The sequence below is a fragment of the Monosiga brevicollis genome, genomic scaffold, assembly GCF_000002865.3.
Source record: "Monosiga brevicollis MX1 MONBRscaffold_2 genomic scaffold, whole genome shotgun sequence".
Taxonomy (NCBI): Eukaryota; class Choanoflagellata; order Craspedida; family Salpingoecidae; genus Monosiga; species Monosiga brevicollis.
Genome location: NW_001865039.1, coordinates 368015 through 388949, shown reverse-complemented (window position 1 = coordinate 388949; position 20935 = coordinate 368015). Strand labels below are relative to the sequence as shown.

Here is a 20935-nt window from a genome sequence, read left to right as displayed (position 1 = left end):
TGGGGGACAGGTGCGCCGATGACCACCTGCAGTATAGCGGCCCCCAATCAAAGCGAGCCGTTAGACCACCGTAATGGTCATAATGAAAGTGCGAGAGAAAGTATGCCGTACACTGTGGCACAGCTCCATAAGTAAAAGCATCCACAACAAAGCTCGTGCCGGCAATCTTTTTGTAAAACGGGCAACGCCGTTGCCGCGAGGCGGGGTTCGTATCCCGTGTTGCCAACAAGTCACTCAAAACCTGACGTCGAGGTGGGCGGCGCCAGCCAAACATATCTGTGATGCGCTTTTGCAGTCCAGGGGCGGCGGGTCTAGGTTCTGAAAAGGGCAGCAGGTGCCCCGTTGCTGAATGAGCAGGGCTGGGTTGATCGCCTGTGCCCACCGTCGCGCTTGCTGCTGTCTGCGTGACATCTTCTTGAAAGTCGTCACAGAGGTCTAACAACGCCTCAATCGCCTCATCACGCATCTTTGCGCGTTTGTTGGCACACTCCATGCTTGTGGAAAAGGATACTTCTTATCCCCGAGTGTGCAAAGATCATGTGCCGGAGGTAGGCGGGGGTGGAAAAGGGGGGGCTGAACCTCCCTCACTCAGTCGGAGACGAAAGACAGAAAGAAACGGATTCCAACGGTTGCAAGCAGTCTGACAATAAAAATTAACATCCGATGTAAATTTTAGTTTCATCACATCTTTTTTTTTTTTTTTTTTCTTTTTTTTTTTTTTGATGAGCAGCTCCTCACACAACCTTGACTTGATTGATCCTGGCGTGCTTGCCATCGCGCTTGCTTGGGATGATGTTTGACCTTGGCTGATTGGTTGGTGGGCGAGCAGTGGCCATCATGGTTCTACTTGTGATGGTGGTGGTTGGAGTAGGATTGCTGCTTGGGGGTTATGCAGCTACGTGGTGGCGAATCGCCACGGATCACGTTCCTGCGCATGTTCGACATGTGCGTCAAGTGACCTTGCAAACCATAACAGCGCCCTCCATTCGCGCCCGCTCGTACAACATCAGTCGCGCCCCACCAGTGCAGGCCACGTTGTCGGACCTGATTCATGAGGTTATACAGCAATATGTGCGCAGTTGGTGGGACCCGCTTACCTACCAAGAAGAGACGGTGCCCCTTTGCGCCCGTGAGGCCCTTCAACACGCAGTGGATAGCCTGCAACTGGCTCTGGCAGACTTTGATGCAGTCACGGTGACACGCGAGCGGCTGTTGCCTTTCTTCACAATTGTGCTAAAAGTCAGGAAAATGGGCAAGAGGACGCTTCATCAAAGCATGCTGTCGCCCCAGACATTCCACGATTTCACCCGGGCTCTTTCACAAGCTCTAGTACTTCTTCTGACCGAGGGGGCACCCTCGCTTCGCGCCACCCTGACCAAAACCCTCCTGACGGACCTGGTTCAGACTTTACTTCTGTACAGCGAGCGTGAATTTGGTGCACCAAACTACTTGAATCAGTGTATCACGGCATACTTTCATGGGCCCTCGGCACCTCGCAAGAGTTACGCTTACTCGGAAAACTATGCGCGCTTTGTAAAGCGCATTCAAGCCTGCACCAATGTTGAAGAGTTGCTTGATATGCGATTCCATATCATTTACGAGATTCTGCAGATTCAACAGGAACAACATGTCGAGGCCTTGCTCTCTGACCCTGGCGCAGCGGCTGAGATTCCACCCCATTTACAAGAGCCCCACGGCAAGAGCAAACCCAAAAAGCGAAGCCGTCAACGATACTTGAACCAGGTGACCCATTTCAACGTGATGGCGGTTGTATGAAGCCAGGCGTGGTGGGGCTGTGTGCGCGCGCTTTCTCTTCTCTTCTCTTCTCTTCTCTTCTCTTCTCTTCTCTTTTTCTCTCTCCTCACGTCTTGGTACTCTGGTGTAGTGCATTTTAGCCAAGTCCATGTGTGAGCGCCGCATCATCTTCCTTGGTGGCTCCTACACTTCTGAGGATATGGCTCCTGGCCGATCAGGTATCAAATGACAGCAGCGGGATGACATGAGCTGAATTGACCTGGCCTGCTCCATGCTTCAACACAGGGGCTGGACAGTATGATGTTCCCTATAGCCAGGGTTGCTTCCACATCTTTTGAGCGCCGCCTCAGAAGCAGCTTTGGTGCCAGACTTTGATAAACCCGTGCATTGACCTCTGACATGTGTACCTCTTTTCCTTTAGAATTGGGTGGCACACTACACGAGACTGCCGACGATGGCCTCCGCTTGAGCTACTTCATGGAATTTCTCGCTAAAAAGCACATGACCACCCACATGCAGTGCTGGTTGGCAATGCAGCGCTTACGCAAGGTAAAGCGGCGCATGATGTACACGACTCGATTTGAGCAGCCACTTCTCACTCACAGAGCCCACCGGGCGTTGATTGACTCGCTGAACGGCCCTCGCGGATAGGAGCTTAGTGAAGAACGCCGTGTCAACCCCGAAATGGTCTTCAACGTCTCGGCCTTTATCCTGGCAGCAGCTGGAAATTTGGAGTATTTTCAGGTGTGTTGCCGTTCCTGGTCGTCATTGTCTCGACAGCCTTTCGATCTCATTCTTGACAGCCCTTGCTGGCCATGCCCGGCCCGTGTGCACCCTTGCTCTGATGGGCCGTTGCTCCACCACTTCACACATTGTCATGTATCCCACTGGAATCAACAGATTTCAAGCAGCCTGAAGCAGCAGTTCTGCGATTTCTTTGCAAGACGTTCAGAAGAACAGGTTTGTACGACTTTTTTTTACCCATGAATTTCTGCTCCATGCCAACTCGCCGAGTGTGGCACGGTCATTGTTGGTGTATGACGCATCTGTACGATTGTGTATGACACAGATTCGAAGTGATTGTGAGGAGGGTGCTTTCTGGCTTTTGCGCCTGCAATCGGCCATCTATCGCCTGTTGGTGCCGGAACATCACGCGTTCTTGACCTCGCCGCAGTATCGTGTGTACGTTTGTGCTGGGCCCGGCTCTGTGCATTCCATATCAGGGATATCAGGGGGGCCGACTCACACTGCCGCTCTGGCTTTGCTCGACAGGTCGGTGTCGCACGCAGCGCGCCAGGCCAAGCCAGTGCAAAATGACGCCGAGAGCATTTCTCGAGAGCGCTACGAGGCCATGTCAGTCAAGCTGCGCTCGCTCGAAGGCAAGCTTTTTGCTGACAGTATTGAGGGCGTTTTCGACTCGGAAGCCCATGAGCAGCTGGATATGATTCGGTATCAGATGCAACTGCTTGAATCTTATTTCTTGGGAGCCGATGAATACTGGAACGCCATTGATCAATGGCGTGTGGAGCTCAGCACACTCTCTGAAGGCGATGATGGAGAATGGATGCTGGAACTTGCCGTTCACCGTCCGTCTACCGAAGGCGCCTCTGCCCGAAACGGATGGGTTGCGTACAAGACCTTGGCAGAGTTTCGCCAGATCGTCCAATCCTTTCTCACACTGGGCTTTTTTGAGCTCCCCGTGGCTCTGCCGGCCAAACACCATCGTACCCCACCAAGCAGAGCCGATATACAGCAAATTTTGGACGCTATGCAAGCTTCAGAACAATTGCGCGAGTGCGAGCTCTGGTTTGCATTTTTACGGGGCAAAAATTCCGATCTAGCTTTCAGCGCGCTCAACTCGAGCCTGGATCGCTCCATCTCTGACCAGCACAAAGCAAACCCAGCTGACGCCGCCGCTGACACCGACCCCACCGTATCACCACAAGAGGAGGATAATCTTGGTTCTGCCCTTCTTGCTTTGCTTGAAGAGGTGTTTGCCCTCCAGCACATGTCCAAGGTCTTTCGCCGCTCCTTAATTAGCTTTGCAAAGCTGGCTTATGGCAAGTCAATCAGTCGCTTTGCTCGCGAGGGCATAGAAGCACAGCTGCAGGAAGAGCAGATGCTGCCTGTGCTTCAGATGATTCAGGCCATGCTGCAAACCTCGGCGGCCGCAGCCAGTGCCATTGTCTCACAAACAACCTCGTCAAGCGCAGTCCCAACTGAGCACGGCAAGGCCGAGAATCGGCCGGCACATGGCGACATAGAGACACGCGGCCGCTCCGTGTCCGACGTGGCCACTTCGCCGCCACAACAACAGCAGCCGACGTTGAACGAAGTACGGGCGGCTGTCAGTGCCCATCCCCCCCGTGTTTTAGCCACTGTAATAGGGGCGACGACTTGCCGAGATGGGCTCTTAAACCTCGTTGACCTGGCTCAGGACGAGGTGCAGAATCGTGCCATTATTGCCATGTTAGCTGAGAACATCATGGTCGAGCTATTGCCCGGATTGGAGCATCGCAGTATTAAACTTTCTTACTATTTTCAAGCCCTACGATGAGCTAAGTCCGAACAATTGTTTAGAACCAGGCTAATAGATAAGCTACATGAGCCAAGTGCTGCAGCGTAGTGCATTAATCGATTTGTGATTTGTTTGTTCGTGGCCGCCACATGACTCAAACGTCGCATGCAAAACTGAGTATGGGTCCACACGACACACGCCAAGAGGACCACGATTTGAATTTGCAATCGCACATGGAGCTATGGCCACAGTAAGCTAGTTGTTCTGCTCCGGTATTTGCTGGCACGCTCCTACGCACTAGCGCCTGCACGAATGTTGGCGGCCGTTGCACGATATTTTTTGAGATCTGCTTGAGACACGGAACCTTGCACCTGCGACAACATGCATGCAGTATGATGAGTGGCCAGGCGTTGGGATTGGCACGTCAAAAGCTTGTTGCACACCTTGCCCAAAGCACCATCAAAGTCAGATCTGAGGATAGTTGGAGCATCGACGACGGCATCGACGCCCTTGCCGCTGGTCTGCAGGAATGCCCATGAGCAACAAGAATATGAGATCGAGACGGACACGAGGACCGATTCCCAGCCTCCCCTTCCCAATGTGGGTGTACCGCGATAACCTACGGCTAAGACGCGGCGCAAAGCTACAAAACCGGCTTCACGGCACAATGCTGCCAGGTCAGCGCCCGTGAACCTTTGGCATCTGAAAAAGAAGAGCAAAGCATGAGCACACAACAGTGCCCTGTCGGCTGGCAAGCCTTTGACCGGGAACCAAGAAGGCTTGCTGAGAAGAGGTGTCAACAGGACAAGGCGCCGCGCACACGATTGCACACGCGAGGCGCGCGACCAAACGCATTTGATCTTGCAAGCAAGCCCACATCCAAAACCAGCAACAAACCTCTCGTCACCAGCAACGTCGGCCAAGTTGACGTCATCTGCCACGGCAACATGCCGCAAATGGGTTTGCAGAATTTCACGTCGTGCCACCTCGTTGGGTAAGTCCACGTAAACTAGACACCAGGTGCGCAGAATTCATGTTCAACTCGTAGCAAGTGCAAGGCAAAATCGCCTGCAAGCGAGGCCTTGAAGCAAAAGCGCCTCAAGGGCATATGCACGAAACAAGGCCAGCGGGCTAGCAAAGTGAAGATGTGAGCCCTGGCACACACACCAAGTTTCTCCAAGCGGCCGGGACGCAGCATGGCCGGATCGATCATGTCGGGACGGTTGGTAGCACCAATGACAAAGACTTGGCGCCGCTCGTCGGTATCAAAACCATCCAATTCCTAGGACGATGACGTGAGAATTGATGAGCTCAACGTCTTATTTTGCGCGGCTGCCTCGCGCGGGTGAGGCAGACAAGGCGAGTACGAGGCAGACTTTTCAAACGGCAGCGGACATGATACACGGACCGTCAGCAGTTGGTTGACGAGGCGTTCAGTCACACGCGACGACGAACCATCATCACGGCTATTCGAACAAGCAGGGCATTAGCTGTCGATGAAAACAAGCAAAACAAACGCGCAATTTGAAAAGATGAACTGGCTGGGAACACTCTCGAACCGGGGACATAACGCGTCAAGTTCGTCGAAGAAGACGATGCATGGACTACTGGTGCGAGCGCGCTGAAAGACTTGTCGCACGGCGCGCTCGCTTTCGCCGACAAATTTGTTCAGAAGTTCTGGACCCTTGATGCTGATGAAATTGGCAGCACACCCATTCGCAAGGGCCTTGGCCAACAACGTTTTGCCACAACCTGGGGGACCAAACAACAGTACACCTGGAGGCGAGCGGGTCCCAAGCTTGGCGCACAGCTCGGGATTCTTGAGAGGGAAAACGATGGCTTCCTCCAGTTCTCTGCGAGTCCACAAGTGACAGACAGTGCCTTGTTCAGATTTATCCACGAATCGGATTCTACTCATGAAGCTCAAAACAACTTACCCGCGAGGTTGATCAAGTGCGCCGACATCAGCCCATGTGACATTGGGTGTCGTGGCAAAACCTTCGCGCTTTGCGGACGGTTGTACACTAAACAAAATTGGCCGAGAATGAGGAGGCAACCGAGGGAAGTGCCTGGCCATCCAGCACAGACGTCAAACTGCAAAGGCGCAATGTTATCATCGGCCGCAACGGACCGCTTCACAGCAAGAAGAAAATCAGCCATGGCCACAGAAAATCCAGCGAGCTCTAGCTCGGTAAAAGGCTGGCGTGCAGCTCGCAGCCAGTCACTTGCTCGTGAGCGTGCAGACATGGCCGATGCTGCAATGACTGCGCTCGAAGTCGGTAAAGACGTTGACCTATTCGCAGCTGTGCTGTTCATAAAGGGCGCTCCTTCGACTGTGCTCACTGATGACTGTTCAAGTAGTGGCTCATCCGGCGTGATTGAAGGAGAGGATGCTTTCTCTGTTGTGATTTTTGGTTTCTCTTCCTCTTGTTGCTGCTCTTGTAGTGCATGAAAACCACGCGAGACCTGACCATCCGTTTGTGACAACAAAAAGCAGCAGCACACGAGTCAGCGAGTAAAGCCTTGAGGCACAGGCCTTACGCATAGAATAAGTAGCAGTCGAGACAGCCAAATGCTAACCGCGTTGATACCGGCCTCATTGACGAGGGCTTTTAGGTCAGCTCCAACATAGCTAGAATGTATGACCAAGGACCGCATGGTGAGGCTGAGTGTGCTGTTTCAGGTCAGGAGCGAAAAGGCGGCAAAGAAGACGACAACGGCAAAGAAGGATAGAGGAACAAGTCTGCTCGGGAAAAGCAGCTGCACGCAAGTGCAAACCACTTGATCTTGCCCAGAAGGGTGGATCGTGCGCTCAGGTGTCAGAACAAAGCGCTTGTATCGAACCCTCCGCGTGAACAACGACGCATCGTTGGTATCCTACCCGGGCGTCAGTGTAGCGAGGTGTTGGAAATCCACGTCCGATGCTAAGCGCATCTTATCGGCCATGACGTGGAGAATATGAACCCGTGCCTAGTCAAAACCGTGTGGGTAAGCTCGGCACTCGTGATTCTGACAAGCAATGGTATTCCTCCAGCAACTCGCCTTGGCGTCAGGCACCGACATGCAAATCTCGCGATCAAATCGCCCGGCGCGCCGAAGAGCTGGATCAATCGAATCTGCCAGTACAAGGGTTCAAGTACGGTAAGATTGATCCAGAAAGACTGTGAACAAACAAAATTGAAAGGCTTGCTTGGCGCCACACGCATGCACGCAAACGCACGGACCGGGGCGGTTGGTGGCGCCTAGGACCATAACGGGATACAGTTGGTCTTCGTCCGCGTGCATGGCAAGGCCATCCAGGCAAGTTAAAAGTTGTGCCACGATGCGGCGCTCCATTTCACGCTGGGCAGTCTCTCGCTTGGGCTATGGTTCACAAAACGCGTTGAACGGCTGGTTAGGGCGCAGAGCAGTCACAAAGAATCGAACAAGGGTGGCAGCCAGAGATAAAAGATTAGGAGGTGGGTCGGAAAGAAGCAGAAAACCATCTTCCAGATTCCCTGGCCGTACCGTGATGACATCAATCTCGTCTAGAAAGAGAATGGCGCCTCGCTTGCTCTGCGTGGCGACTTCGCGTGCCTGCCATGCCGGCAAGCAAGAATGCAGTCGTTAACACCTTGCAGTTAAGCACGTGGGTCGTCGAATTAAGAAGGAAAGATGGCCAGCTTTACCTGTCGGAAAAGGTTGCGTAGGCTGCGCTCGCTATCACCCGACGTTCCACCCACAATTTCGGGGGCCGCCACAGCTAGCATGGGCACTTGGAGCTCCCCTGCAATGGCCCGGGCTAACAGGGTTTTACCACAGCCAGGGGGGCCGTGGAGAAGCACACCATGCGGCGGGTGGAAGCCAAGATGCTGGAAGAGCTCTGGATGGGTAAAGGTCAACTCTACCAATTCGCGAATATCTAAATCCATGACAAGGAGACAGCACATGCCACAGCGTCCAAGTCAAGACGGGCAACAAAAGGTCTCGTGTCTGGCCCAAAGCGCAGGTCTTCTGGCCGAAAAGATTGCAAACCTTGAAGGGAGTCTTCGATGCCGCCGAGTGAACGGTAAGTTTCGGAAGGTATCGCCACCTCAGCGACGGGCTCTGTTTACCACCAGAAAGCACAGCGCCACCTGGTAAGCGCTCAAACGGGGCTGTTCAGCAGGGTGTGTTGGGAGCAAGAAAGTCAATACCATAGTCGTCTTCCAGGGCGGCATTGGACAGGATGGAGGCGGCCAGCGTCTGCTTTGCACGTTTAGGAGCTGGGGGTCCACCTCCAAGTCGCGAATGGGCAGGGGAGGCACACACGTGGGTGGGAAGAGTCAAGTGGGATACAACAGAGGACAGCCGTTCGAGAACGAAGTGCCCAAGAACCAGGCCTTCTTGCACAAGAAGAAAACGCCCAACAGGAAGAACAATGGAACAAAACGAAAAGAAAGCCGCGTGGATATGTTGCCCCTACCTTGGGCTTGTTGTTTGCGCATAGTATCAGTATGGGACTAGAGCGTTGGCCATCGATGGCAAGGTAAGAGCCATTGTGGAAGCCAGATGCGCCGGACACAAACGGAGCCGAGCAATGTTGTAGTCGGCAAGAATGAGCCAATTCATCAAGGCGGATGCTCAGAAACAGCCGCTCAAAGCTCTGACCTTGTAGCGACTCTGCAGCATGCGATTCAGAGCATTCCCAGATTTGTCCTGGGATACGAGCAGGAAGCAGCTATGAGCGTGATTACTGGGCCCAACTCTGAGAAGAGCATACATGGTGCGCCCACGACGCAAGGATGCATCATCAGTCACGAACATCGACCGTCATCATCTCAGCGGGGAGGGCATTATCAAGGGGCTCAGAGGCGCTGTCATCTGCGGCATCATCGAGAGCGTCGGGACCATCGTCGCTCGCAGGACCCGAGGTCCCAGATCGGGAACCAAGTTGTTGCCGGCAATGAGCAAACGCCTGGTTCACTTCCTTTCGCAGCGGGGTCTGTTTCTGTCGCTTGAGATCGCTGTGCGCGACAGCAGGCATGAACGGAAAGCAAGCTGTCAGTACGGAAGAGGGCAATTAACAACTTTTTTTTTTTTTTGTTTGGTTTGTTGGATAGATCAGAATAAAAAGGCCCAGCCAAAGTTGCTGTGTAAAGGTTGCGGAAGTTGGGGAGACTGACGGGTGCTGCTGAAGGAGAGCCGCAAGCATGCCATCTTCTGTCCAAGAAGACCAGTCCTCGTCGTCTTTGAGAATCTAGAGCGTCCAGGGTCAGCACTGGGCGGTCAGCAATCAAGAACTGCGTCGTTTTGTCTCTTCCGTGGCATGCCTATCAAGCGCCAACCTCATTGATGTACCGTCGCAGCATGCGCTGAAAGACGCCGACTGGCTTCGCCTTGGATGGTGGCATGTCGGCGTCGGCAAACCAATGTGATCGATTCGTGTCTTTTGCTCAACGACACGCACACCACGCACTCCTTCTCTCTACATCAACAAACAAAAGTCATACACATGAGGGACAATGGACAGGCCCGTGCCATCTCGGCCGCTACTTGGCGAGCATCGGTGACTGCCGTACCACAAGAAGTTCGAACTGACGCTGCTGAAAAAAATTTCAAGGTCTAACACGTGAACCTCAAAAGTGCACACGCTTTTCTCCTCTCTCTTCTCTCTCTGTGTGTTTTTCTGACAAATTCGGGTTGTGTTTGTTGCGACATCATAGCTCTGTGTGTGTGTGTGTGTGTGTGTGTGTGTGTGTGTGTGTGTGTGTTGTTTTTTTGCGTGTGTGTGCATTGGAAGCACCAAGATGGCGGAGGGTGTCGGAAATGAGGCAGATGTGATTGTGGTCGGGGCGGGCATTATAGGCAGTGCCTGTGCTCGGCACATTTTGGGTTTGATACAGGACCCGGGGCTGCGGGTTCTGGTGGTGGCTCCTGGCGAGCCGGCCCTGCAGTGGAGCAACACGCACGCACAATGGGACAAGACCCATGCGGGTAGCTACGCGGCCCACTACGATGAGGGGCGCATCACCCGTACGATCGATGCTCATCCTGTTTGGTCGCGACTGGCTCGAGCATCTATTGATCGGTATCGTGATCTGGAGGTCCAGTCCGGCGTCAACTTTTACACCGAGTCTGGTTATCTGCTGGTTGGGCGACCTCAAACTAAAGATAGCTACTACGCCCAGGCGCGGCACACCGTGATCTCGGAAGGCGTGTCTGCGGAAGTTTTGGACAGAGCGGCGCTCGGCGTCCGTTTCCCGGCACTTCAACTGCCTCCTCACTGCGAGGGTCTATATCAAGCTCGAGGAGCCGGGCATATCAGTCCTCGACGCATGGTGGCGGCACAGCTAGCCTGTGTGCGTGCGGATAGCCGAGCTACCCTCCTGAATGCCACGGCCCAAGCATGTACGCGGCAGGGAGATGGTCAGATCTGGGTGTTGTTGGACACGGGGGAAACGCTGTGTGCTCCAACTGTGATCGTGGCGACCGGCGCCTTTACCGAACCTGCCCTGTTGTCCGGCTATCGCTTGCCCTTGAACGTTCATGGGCGCACAGTTCTACTCCGGGATGTGACTGATCTAACTGCTGAAGCTGGTCCCAGAGCTGCAGCACTCGCGTCCTTGCCCAGCCTCATTTTGGACCTGGGGCCCCATGAGCCGGGCCTGTGCGACGATGTCTACCAGTTGCCCCCAATTGAGTACGAGGATGGCCGTCGCTACGTGAAGGTTGGTCGCCGTTCAACCCGCTTTGGGCAAGACAAATATAGTAGTGCACACGGCTGTCAATCGCACACCCGCATTACTCATCTTAGCATCTGCCTTGTGTGGGTCACCATACACCGGTATGCGCGCGACATGGATGAAGCTGGGGTCAGGAGATTTTGCTCATCCTTTAGCAGATCTTGCAAGCAAGCGTGCTTGGTTCCGCGGTCCTGCCGGGGCCCCGGACGTGGCTGCCCTGCGACAACATTGGGAAGCCACCATGCCCGACCTTGTGGGCTGTGCTGAGCGCACGTGCAATTGCGCTTTGACCTTGACCCCCTCGGGGCTTCCCATTCTCGACCACATCCCCAGCATCGGCGACGAGGAGGACCCGAACGTAGCTGTGGGCCCTCGGGGTCTCCACGCAGGCTTGTTTGCAGCCGTAGGAGGAAATGGCGGGGCCGCCAAGTCGGGAGATGAGATTGGGCGCTTGGCTGCACTGATGCTCCTTGATCGCTGGGATGACCGCTACCCTCGCGAGCCCTTTCTGCTCGCGGCCAACGTCACCCCCATTGATTGACCTGAACACAGCTGCAATGTAAGAGAATCCATATTATCACTGCCTTCTTCTTCTCCGGGCTGGGGATTGTCAGACAAACAGTTGGTAGTTTTAAAATTTCAAGAAGGGGAAAGGAAAAGCTTATCACTTCGCCTTTCCACCTCAGCGTGATGTGATAGTGCAATAACCTTTTCGCTCTCTTGTCCCACATCGTGGTGTTGTTGTTGAGATATGTGTTTGGCCAAAAACACACACACACACACACGCTACGACACCGCTCGAGAGACTTTTAACTGACCTCCGCCCCCCTCTGTGAGTCCCTGCTGATCGGATCACTACTTGGATCATCGTCACCATGATCGGCAGGACACCCGTCGCCTTGGTGCTGCTTTGCGCCTCCTTGGCTTTCTCTCAATCCGACAATCCCCCCTACGATGGCTACGGCACCTGTGTCATGACGGGCCGTGTTCCCGAGGAGGTTGGTTGCTCGGCCTGCCCTTTATCGCCCTCCCTCTTGCTCTCTGTCCCACGCTTTCGCTCTCTCTGACGACCCATCGCACAAGCCAGAGCTTGTGTGCGATGGGTCGTCAGGTTGTGCTCAACATAACGGGACGGTTCGAAGCGTCGTCGCTTTCTTGCCCTTGCCCTTGGCACGCCTTCAATGCTCGCTGCTCCCTCTATGCCTTGACAACGTTTCCTACTCCGCCCGCCTCTGCTTGGCACGCACTGCCAATGTTGCCCGGCTCACCATCCTGCACCCGTCTTGTAAAATCGTGCTTTAGCCGCGCTCCTTGAGCTTCTGCTACAAGTTTAACGAAAATGCTTGCTGTGTGCCCGGTGGTGATGCTGAAAATGCCGAGCTCTTCACAACTCTGACAGGTTGGTTCCGATGGCCCAATCAGCCCGATCGCAAGATTGAATCTCTTCCACCATGGCTTCAAACCGACGACGTGCACGCGTCGATTTTGTTCTCGCAACAATCCCATCCAAGCCTCCTCACGCTGCATGCTGTAGATCTGGGCCTTGCGTGCCGTGTGCGGGGTGACGTCCGCGAGCACCCCTTTGCGCAGCTCTACTGTCTCAACTGCGACCCCAAGCAGCCCTATGTACGCACCCCACTCCCCATGTCCTCTCCGCACCTCCGCACCTCCGCACCTCCTTGTTTTCTTGTTTTCTTGTTTTCTTGTTTTCTTGTTTTCTTGTTTTGTAATGCTTTATTATCAAGCGGGCCATGTCCCTAACCTGCTTCCTTTCACCCTTTATCCTTGCACTGTGCGGGATCCATCTTTAATGGACGCTTGGCGTTGAATGTACCACAGTATGTTCGCAACCTGGAATACACCAACTCGGCCGATGGCTCAGCTACCGATGGTCGCGGCCAGACCCTGCTGGTGTGCAATGAGTGGGCGGAGAGCAAGATTGGTGATGGCACCCGATTCGATGAGTGCGGTCTCTTGAAGAGTTCGCCTTGCATCGATGGCGATGGCAACGCTATTGGCGATCGCGACCCCTACGTGTGCGGTGATGATATCATTATCCCCACTCGTGATTATTACGATGACTCGCGCTCCCTTGTCGAGAACATTGAGGCCTTCCTCAACGCCGATGAGCTGGGCGTACGTTTTCTCTTTGCAATGCCCCCCCACATCACCTAGAACCTTGCTCCACCTCGGTCTACCCGCCTTGCTGATGCTGATTCATGGCCATTCAACCAACCCTTGTTGCTTTTTGTCACAGACCCCGAACATGGCGGGCGATTATGGTTACTATGTGGTGAACAATGCCCCCTGCACTGATGCCGAGGTAAACCTGGACCCCTTTGCCCCACCAACTTGTACATCAGCCACCGCCGCCACCACACAACTCATACTTGAATGCCCCCCCTTTGCAATAGTTTGAGGCGAATCCCAACCCACGCTGCCTGATGACGGTCGACCAACTCAACCGATACGACACCGTCCACGGCGTGAGCATTAAGGACGCCACCGGTGGTTCTTACACTTCAGATGAAATGTGCTTCAACGCCGCCACAACGGCCACGCTGGTGCCTTTCTTGGCTCTTGTGCCTGCGCTATTGGCGTTCCTCGTGCTCTGAGACAAAGCCACAAAATACAACATGGTCGGCCATCCCGTCGGTCAAGACGCCATCTCAGTCTTTCCTCACGCCGCGCGGAAGGAGAGGGTCGGCAGAGGACGACATCATGCTGCTGCTCTCCTCTCTGGCTTTGATCCACCATTCTGTTCATGTTCGTTTCTTCGGCGAGCCGACCTTTTTTTCATTTTCACTTTTTGCTCTTACTTGTTTTTGGCGTCATCGTCGTGGACGCCGTTCTTCGAGAGCACAATCAGGGCGTGTGTGCGGCTCTCGTTCGTGTCAAACTTGTCCTGACACGATTCAAATCTAATTGCCAGCCTGCCTTGACATTCCATTCTTCTTTCTGATCTGGTCTCCATGTTATCCAATCCAATGGCACACCCATCCGTCCACCCGTGTGCCCAAACAGAATGAATGCGAGCGATGCGACCCTCCAACTTTCGGATCAGAGTATAAAAGCTTGTGATGGATGACGGACCAAACACCTTTTTTTTTTGGGTGTGTGTGTGTGTGTGTGTGTGTGTGTGTGTGTGTGTGTGTGTGTGTGTGTGTGTGTGTGTGTGTGTGTGTGTGTGTGTGTGTGTGTGTGGAAGCATTACATTGCGGACATGACAAAAGCAAGACACAAACAAACACGATGTAACAGCTGCTTTTTCCAGCCCGCCCCCCGCTCGCTCCCCATCCCTCTGCACCCGCGCGCAATTTTTGCCACTGGCAGCTCGGTCATTTGCAAAAGCCGGCTCGGCAACTATTGTGCTTGGACTCTCGCATCCGGGGTCTTCCCTATTTTGACTTGTCCCAAAGACCTATTGACACGCTCTCGTTGAGAGCAGTGGTCATGAACGTGACTGTCGCTCCGCTGCTCCGCTGGAGCTGGCGAGCCGTGCGGAGTCGGCGCTGCTTGTCCAAGGATGTGCTGGCCCCAGAAGCTGCTTACTGGCGACAGCAGGCCGATCGGCTCAATTGGCACCTTCGCCACGATGACAAGGTTGGTTGATTTGGTGTTTTCGACCAAAAGCCCGCCACCTTGCCCTGCCAACAGGCTGGCAGCTGCACAAGCTGATGGGCCCGAACTGAAACCCAAAGAAGAAAGAAACGGGCAAAAACATCAACAAGCCGTTTGCCCGGCAGAGGCTGGGCCCGCTCTGCCCTTGGCTTGGGCCCGGGCCTTCTGCTGGACCATGATCATGGCACCATACCTCAACCTGCTTCTCGTAGGGCATCTACTCGGGGAACCCGGCAAAGCCCGACTGGTTCAAAGGCTGGCAGTTGAACGTGGCTCATAATTGCTTGGATCGCCACCTGCCCACCCGTGCCGATCAACCTGCTCTACTATACGAATCCCCGGCTTTGGGCATCTCGCAAGCCATTACCTATGCCGATCTGACCGATCAGGTAAATTAGAAGTGGGATCACTGAATCTCAAAGATTTTTTTTTTTTTTTTGGCTTACCCGCCCGGGCATTCATCTCTACTTTGTAGGTCTCTCGCTTTGCTCACGTCCTGCAGGAGCGCTGTGAGGTCACCAAGGGCGATCGCGTCATCATTTACATGCCCATGTGCCCAGAGGCCATTGTTGCGATGTTGGCATGTGCTCGCCTCGGCGCCATTCACTCAGTGGTGCGATACCCCCTCCCCTAGTTGACAAACTTTGTCGGCCATGACCTCTGCATGTTCGCAGCCCAGCTGATACTGGACCTCTAAAATAGGTTTTTGGTGGCTTTGCGTCAAAAGAACTGGCTACTCGCATCGACGCTGCCCAGCCCAAGGTAGTTCCTTCAGTCAATGTCATGTTCTTGGCTTGCTGGTTTGCAGTGTCCACAGTCACGGCTCTGATCGGCCTGTTTTGGTGGCAAATCCGTGTGCCTTGCTCTGCTCATTCGTTCAAGGCCGTGCTAAGCAGCACACACGGACTAGACGGTGTTAAAGCTGTCAATTACAAGAAGCTGACGGATGAGGCCCACCGTCTCTGCACCTTCAAAGTGCGCATCAGATGCTCGGCCCGTTGCAGAGTGTGCAACTTGCTAATCACACCACAGCTCACGCGCCAGGTCACACTTATAACGGGGCCCACCTGCCTATTCCTCAGGTGCCACACTCGGTTGTACTACGTCGGGATTTGCAGCAGCCGGGTATTCAGCACAGCGATGACCACACAGCCACCGCCAACCTTCTCCGCACTGGCGATCTGGATTGGGAAGACTGCATGAATACGGCTGGTCATACAAAGCCTGTGCCCATCGATGCCACTGACCCGCTCTATGTCCTCTACACATCAGGTGAGTTTAGACCCTTGCGCAGCACGCTCTTGACACCCACATTTAACTGTGTGCCTGCCGAATGATTCGTGCTCTCACAGCAACTGCAATTCACCGCCTCGTCGCCAGGTACCACGGGCAAGCCAAAGGGCGTGGTGCGAGAAGCCGGCGGGCATGCTGTGGTTCTTGCCGATACAATTCAGAGCATTTTCAACATCCATCCAGGCCAGGTCCGCTCAAAGTTTAGCCATGGCCTGGCGGCATGCCACAGGCAACTAGTTGCGCTGTTTTCTTACCCTATTCGCAGCTGACGGCTTGACCAACCTTTCGACTGCTCGCTTTCGATAGGTGATGTTCACCCCCTCGGACATTGGCTGGGTTGTGGGACACAGGTCGGCAACCTGCAATCTACCTCTGCCTCTCCTCTATGATCATGACCGTTGCGCACCATCCTCAATTTCATTGCCCCGATCTTGTATCAACAGCTATATTGTCTATGCCCCCTTGTTGGCTGGTGCCACCGGGGTGCTGTACGAGGGCAAGCCGACGACCACTCCTGATGCCAGTGCCTTCTGGCGCATCATTGAGAAACACAAGGTAGGCTTCCCTTGCTTTGTTTTGCAGCCTGGACGACGAATCAAGCACATTTTCCCACTTTGACTTTTGGCTCGGTTAGGTCAAAGCCATGTTCACGGCCCCCACGGCTCTCCGTGCTATCAAGAAGGAGGACCCGGAAGGCATGCTGGTTCAACAACACGACCTCTCGTCTCTTGAAACTGTTTTTGTTGCTGGTAAGGTCACTTTTTTTTCTTTGTTTTTGCTGCACGAGCCACGCAGACTTTAAGCGTCACCACTCACGCGTTGGACTACCGCATAGGCGAGCGCGCAGACCCTGCCTCAGTCCAATGGGCTGAGCAGGTCCTGCAGGTATGCATGTCTGCCTGAGCGTCTTGCTCGGCCGTACAAGCCCAAAGTTCGCTGATCAACTCTTTTGATGCTTGGTGCAGAAACCCATTGTAGACAATTATTGGCAAACTGAGACTGGCTCGCCAATGAGCGCCTGCTCCGTGGGCAAAGACGTACGTGCTTAAACCACAAGTCTGCACATGCGTTTGCGTTGTGTTGAACAGCTCACCCACAGGATCTATGCTCCTACTTTGCCCCTTTGCCCCAGGGACACTTGCCAATCAAGTATGGCTCCTGCTTCAAGCCCGTTCATGGTTGGGATTTGCAAATTGTGGACGATCATGGGCAAACGGTCAGTGGGACCACATGAACTGGGCCGTGAATAGTTGAAGCTTCTGCACAAGCGCAGGAACAAGGTTCTTGGTACCGAGGCGGTCCTCTCACTCGTTTGCTTGCACAACCTGCCTGTGCTCATACATATTCCCTAGGTGCCTGTTGGGGAAACTGGAAACCTGGTCGCTAAATTACCGCTACCTCCAGGCGCGGCCACAACTTTGTGGAAAGATCATGAGCGTTATGACTCAAGTTATCTTGCAGCGTTTCCTGGCTATTACCAAACGGGCGACGCCGGCTTTATTGTTAGTGTTCCTGAGCAACCGTTTGCTTGAGACACCTTTGCTTCGAACAAGCATAATCCGCTGCTTTCATACATGCATCCACAAGCATACAAACAAACACGCACACACGCACGCACGCACGCATGTCACGTTGATATTTATGCTGTTATGCGGACTCACGAAGCGACCTTTGTTTCACACGTTAATCCCAGGATGAGGACAACTACGTGCATGTCTTGACACGCACTGACGATGTCATCAATACGGCGGGTCACCGCATGTCCACTGGCGTTTTGGGTTCGTCTCTTGCTTCTTGCCAATGTTCGCACTTGTTTGACTGGGCGCTCGCGATCTGAACCACAACCACCATCTCGCATGCTTTGGGTCATCAGAGGGTGCATTGACTGCCCATGACAAGGTTGTGGAAGCAGCCGTGGTGGGTGCCACAGATGAGCTCAAGGGCCAGCTTCCAGTCGGCTTTGTCGTCCTCAAGACTGGTAAGAGCTTTGAAAGTAATGCAAAGGACTGTGGTGGAGGTGACACATCAGCCTGCACTTGTGAGGGGCGCTCAAATACTGACATAGTCTCGGGTACAATGTACATCACGCTGTGTGGCTCGATTCCGAAAATGAAATAGGTGATCACGATTTGAAACAACTTCGCAAAGAGTTGGTTCAGCGAGTGCGTGAAGATGTCGGGCCGGTTGCGGCATTCAAGCGAGGTGCGCGCGTGCACTATCACCTGGGCCATTTGCCTTACAGGCCGTCATGTCGGCCCGGCCTGCATCAAGCCTGATCTAACCCTTGTATTGCGTAATCTCTTTTCATTTTGGATAGTGTATGTGGTGCGCCAACTGCCAAAAACGCGTTCTGGAAAAACGCTACGCATGGTCTTGCGTCAAGTACGTGTCATCGAGTTAGCCTCCTGGTGGCACATAGTGCCACAAGACCTGCGTAAAACGACGGCGTGCATCTAATGCATGCTGCTTGATAAACTAGATGGTGGACGGGCAGCCTTTAACCCTACCCCCCACGATTGAAGATGCCAGTATCGTGGACAGTGTGCGTCAAGAAATCGCGGACCAAGATGCCTGAGCAACCAATTCCTATGCAAAGATTAATTTGTAACTGCAATTCATGCCAGCTAAACACGGCGAGCTCACATCGATCCATTGTCCAACGCGGCCTTCACACCAAAGAAATAAAGGAGAAGGAAGAAAGAAAGAAAAGAAAAGAAAAAAACAGGGGGGAAGCGAATGCTGAAATTTGCCAAACAAGAGCCCAGGGCCTTTAGGCATCAGGCTTGGCCCGCTTGGATGAGGGCGCAGCCCCCGAGGCCATGACCTTACGCTGGCGAATAGGGCGTGGTCGGTGTCCTTCAGCACTAGGTGCTTTCCCATACTTCTTGGCCGTCTCAATGCTGTATTTCCGACCGCGGGAGCAAGCAAGACGCATGGTGAGATCCAGCGACCGAAGCTTACGAAGAGTGTCCAGTACACGTCCTGAGCATTACTATTGACACGGCCGAAGTTGCAGAAGCCCGAGCGTACCTCTTGGCTTTGACGACTTGATCCAAGTAGGCATTGGTATCGCGCTGCACCTGGGACATGGCCATGGCCAGGCGACGCTCACGGGCCGCATTGTCGTAAGCTATCGATGTTTTGCGACAAGCGCGCAATGCAACACACAGCACATAGAAGTGAACAAGAAGAGCATGCAGGTCAGCAAGAGAGTGCGCTTGATGGTGGATATTTGCGAAGCGAATCGGAGACGGAAAGGACTGATATTACGGACCGATACGCTCGGTGAGGTTATGCCATTTAAAGCCAGGCAAGTATTTCATGCACCACAAGTCGTCGTGGTGGAAAGAGTTGCGCTTGCCGCCTGTTCAAGTGTAGCAAAACAGATCGTTTTGGGTCCAGAAAATACCTTGTGTGAGCACCTTGGAAGCTCTTTCGCCCTCGAGTTGGTGACATGTGGAGGGAAAGAGAGGAGTGGCAGGGAGAAGGGGTCTGAACGAGCAGACAAAAAGCAGTACTGACCGACTTTTGTGCCGTTCAGAGACGCGGCCACTCGCTTTGCAATGGACTTGTCAAGAAACTCGATCCAACCTGGACGAGGGCATGGCATTCAAGAGACGTAACGATGAGCATAAAAGACGGTTATAGGCGAGAGAGAGAGAGAGAGAGAGAGAGAGAGAGAGAGAGAGAGAGAGAGAGAGAGAGAGAGAGAGAGAGAGAGAGAGTGTGTGTGTGTGTGTGTGTGTGTGTGTGTGTGTGTGTGTGTGTGTGTGTGTGTGTGGTATGATGGGAATCTGGACTAAGCTGGCGTGATACAAAGAAGAAATTTGACGCCGACCTTCGCCGTAGTTAATCTTTTTGTTGCCTCCATTCTTGACTCGCCGCTTCCGAATTTTGGGGTCTATCCGATTTGCAATGATAACGCAAAGTAAGGAGAGGTTAGCACCTGGAATTACTCGTCAAAACGGCTGTATTCTGAAAGTATGCCAAATTCAAGAGCGGCGCCTGGTTCGGCTGAGAAGGGGATAGCTGGTGTATGAGGGCGTCTTGGTGGCGGAGTACGAACCTTCCGGTTGCAGGAAAACACGGTCGACCTCACCAAACTGCTGCATAAGATGACGCAGTTTGGCTGGCTTCATAAAGGGGGGCACGCGGCTCAAGTAAATCAAACCCCTGCACATGGCAATAGCCGGGGCGTCGTGGTGCTTTGAGTCGTGGTTCGTGAGGGGCCCGGGAAAGGACCGCGGTTCACGAGCATGGTTCCGAAAGGAAGAGCACTCCTTCGCCCTTTGCAGACTCACCGCTTCTTTTGACCAGCATTGAAGGTGTCAAGGTCTGTCTGAGACATGCCCTGTATCCGCTTGTGAGCATCGAGGTCTGCCTCGTCATCATCGTCCTCGGCCATCCCCGGTGTCAGGGACTGTTCCAGCTCTACTTGCTCATCCGCCTGCTCCTGCTCCTGCTCCTGCTCGTCGGTCAGCTCCAAGACCAAATCCTTCTTCCCGCCCATCTTGGATCGCTGTGGCGTTTGCTGTTTCTTACCCGAACCAGCCCCGGCTGCCATGATGACGATGACGACGATAAGCCCAGCTACCCTGGTCAAGCCCTCGCCCGATTGACTGACACCTCTGTCACCGTCGTCGCAACAAAATTCTTTCCAGACGCCGCTCTGACTCACGTGTGTGTGTGTGTGTGTGTGTGTGTGTGAACACCATATGTCTGACAATTTCATCTGACATCGACGGATGCGGAACAAACACCACCACCAACAAACGCAACAACAACAACATCGAGTGGTGTCGGTTCAACCAGCAGCAGCAGCAGCAGCAGCGGTGGTTCCGCCCCCTTGGGACGACAGGGGAGCATACGCTGCCAAGCGAATCGGTGCGCAGTCTGGCTTGACGAAGGTTGGCATTGCAAGGATCGACGAGAGACACGTCAAGTTTGCGGCCTGTGAAACGTCAGTGGCTGTTGATGCGATTGATGCGAGACACCGCCTTTTCGCGCCAAACCCTACGACACCCACTCGTCGACCCCGGCGGCT

At 53.9% G+C, this 20935-nt stretch overlaps 7 protein-coding genes across 7 annotated transcripts in view; 4 read left to right on the top strand and 3 right to left on the bottom strand.

The window, feature by feature from the left end:
* MONBRDRAFT_2631 (uncharacterized protein) overlaps nt 1-157 on the bottom strand; it is a gene marked incomplete at both ends in the record, with an annotated part of 1187 nt that extends 1030 nt beyond the window's left edge. The window contains one exon of the mRNA XM_001742030.1: nt 27-157. Coding sequence (XP_001742082.1) covers nt 27-157 — 131 coding nt within the window. The remainder of the gene's footprint in view (nt 1-26) is intronic.
* Nucleotides 158-837: 680 nt separating this feature from the next.
* Nucleotides 838-2304, top strand: MONBRDRAFT_21891 (uncharacterized protein; the record flags this gene model as incomplete). The annotated part of the gene is made up of 3 exons (XM_001742485.1): nt 838-1743; nt 1886-1973; nt 2177-2304. Coding segments are annotated over 3 exons (1122 nt in total), but the record flags the coding sequence as incomplete, so codon positions are not given.
* A 216-nt stretch (nt 2305-2520) lies between these two features.
* Nucleotides 2521-8184, bottom strand: MONBRDRAFT_4780 (uncharacterized protein; the record flags this gene model as incomplete). Its single annotated transcript, XM_001742029.1, has 17 exons — nt 2521-2596; nt 3433-3460; nt 4572-4644; nt 4717-4794; nt 4897-4975; nt 5171-5282; nt 5441-5555; nt 5682-5739; nt 5833-6126; nt 6211-6297; nt 6405-6406; nt 6854-6905; nt 7155-7243; nt 7331-7389; nt 7498-7636; nt 7781-7849; nt 7942-8184. The coding sequence occupies 17 exons, from the start codon at nt 8182-8184 to the stop codon at nt 2521-2523; spliced, it is 1653 nt and encodes a 550-aa protein (XP_001742081.1).
* Nucleotides 8185-10041: 1857 nt separating this feature from the next.
* MONBRDRAFT_4779 (uncharacterized protein) lies at nt 10042-11518 on the top strand (the record flags this gene model as incomplete). The annotated part of the gene is made up of 2 exons (XM_001742484.1): nt 10042-11078; nt 11311-11518. The coding sequence occupies 2 exons, from the start codon at nt 10042-10044 to the stop codon at nt 11516-11518; spliced, it is 1245 nt and encodes a 414-aa protein (XP_001742536.1).
* A 291-nt stretch (nt 11519-11809) lies between these two features.
* Nucleotides 11810-13913, top strand: MONBRDRAFT_30741 (uncharacterized protein). Its single transcript, XM_001742483.1, has 6 exons — nt 11810-11975; nt 12280-12376; nt 12512-12603; nt 12817-13113; nt 13235-13300; nt 13392-13913. The coding sequence occupies exons 1-6, from the start codon at nt 11853-11855 to the stop codon at nt 13590-13592; spliced, it is 876 nt and encodes a 291-aa protein (XP_001742535.1). The 5' UTR covers nt 11810-11852; the 3' UTR covers nt 13593-13913.
* Nucleotides 13914-14825: 912 nt separating this feature from the next.
* On the top strand, nt 14826-18466 carry MONBRDRAFT_13709 (uncharacterized protein; the record flags this gene model as incomplete). Its single annotated transcript, XM_001742482.1, has 18 exons — nt 14826-14987; nt 15074-15211; nt 15301-15360; nt 15481-15573; nt 15720-15870; nt 15979-16079; nt 16198-16241; nt 16335-16446; nt 16526-16645; nt 16732-16776; nt 16857-16916; nt 17024-17107; nt 17244-17393; nt 17585-17669; nt 17765-17884; nt 18010-18093; nt 18209-18273; nt 18371-18466. Coding segments are annotated over 18 exons (1770 nt in total), but the record flags the coding sequence as incomplete, so codon positions are not given.
* Nucleotides 18467-18661: 195 nt separating this feature from the next.
* On the bottom strand, nt 18662-20518 carry MONBRDRAFT_30739 (uncharacterized protein; the record flags this gene model as incomplete). Its single annotated transcript, XM_001742028.1, has 8 exons — nt 20193-20518; nt 19958-20064; nt 19730-19792; nt 19532-19690; nt 19414-19482; nt 19166-19255; nt 18922-19021; nt 18662-18791 (listed from the first exon to the last, which is right to left on the bottom strand). Exons 1-8 carry the CDS (start codon nt 20453-20455, stop codon nt 18662-18664), a joined length of 981 nt encoding a protein of 326 aa, XP_001742080.1. The 5' UTR covers nt 20456-20518.
* Nucleotides 20519-20935: the final 417 nt, after the last annotated feature.

What these genes read in the sequence shown, in the direction of transcription:
- MONBRDRAFT_30741 (XM_001742483.1), top strand. Translation starts at nt 11,853, where the DNA reads ATGATCGGCAGGACACCCGTCGCCTTGGTGCTGCTTTGCGCCTCCTTG. An exon ending in GCTCTTCACAACTCTGACAG is followed by an intron (nt 12,377 to 12,511) that starts GTTGGTTCCGAT and finishes TGCATGCTGTAG; the next exon opens with ATCTGGGCCTTGCGTGCCGT. An exon ending in TCAACGCCGATGAGCTGGGC is followed by an intron (nt 13,114 to 13,234) that starts GTACGTTTTCTC and finishes TTTTTGTCACAG; the next exon opens with ACCCCGAACATGGCGGGCGA.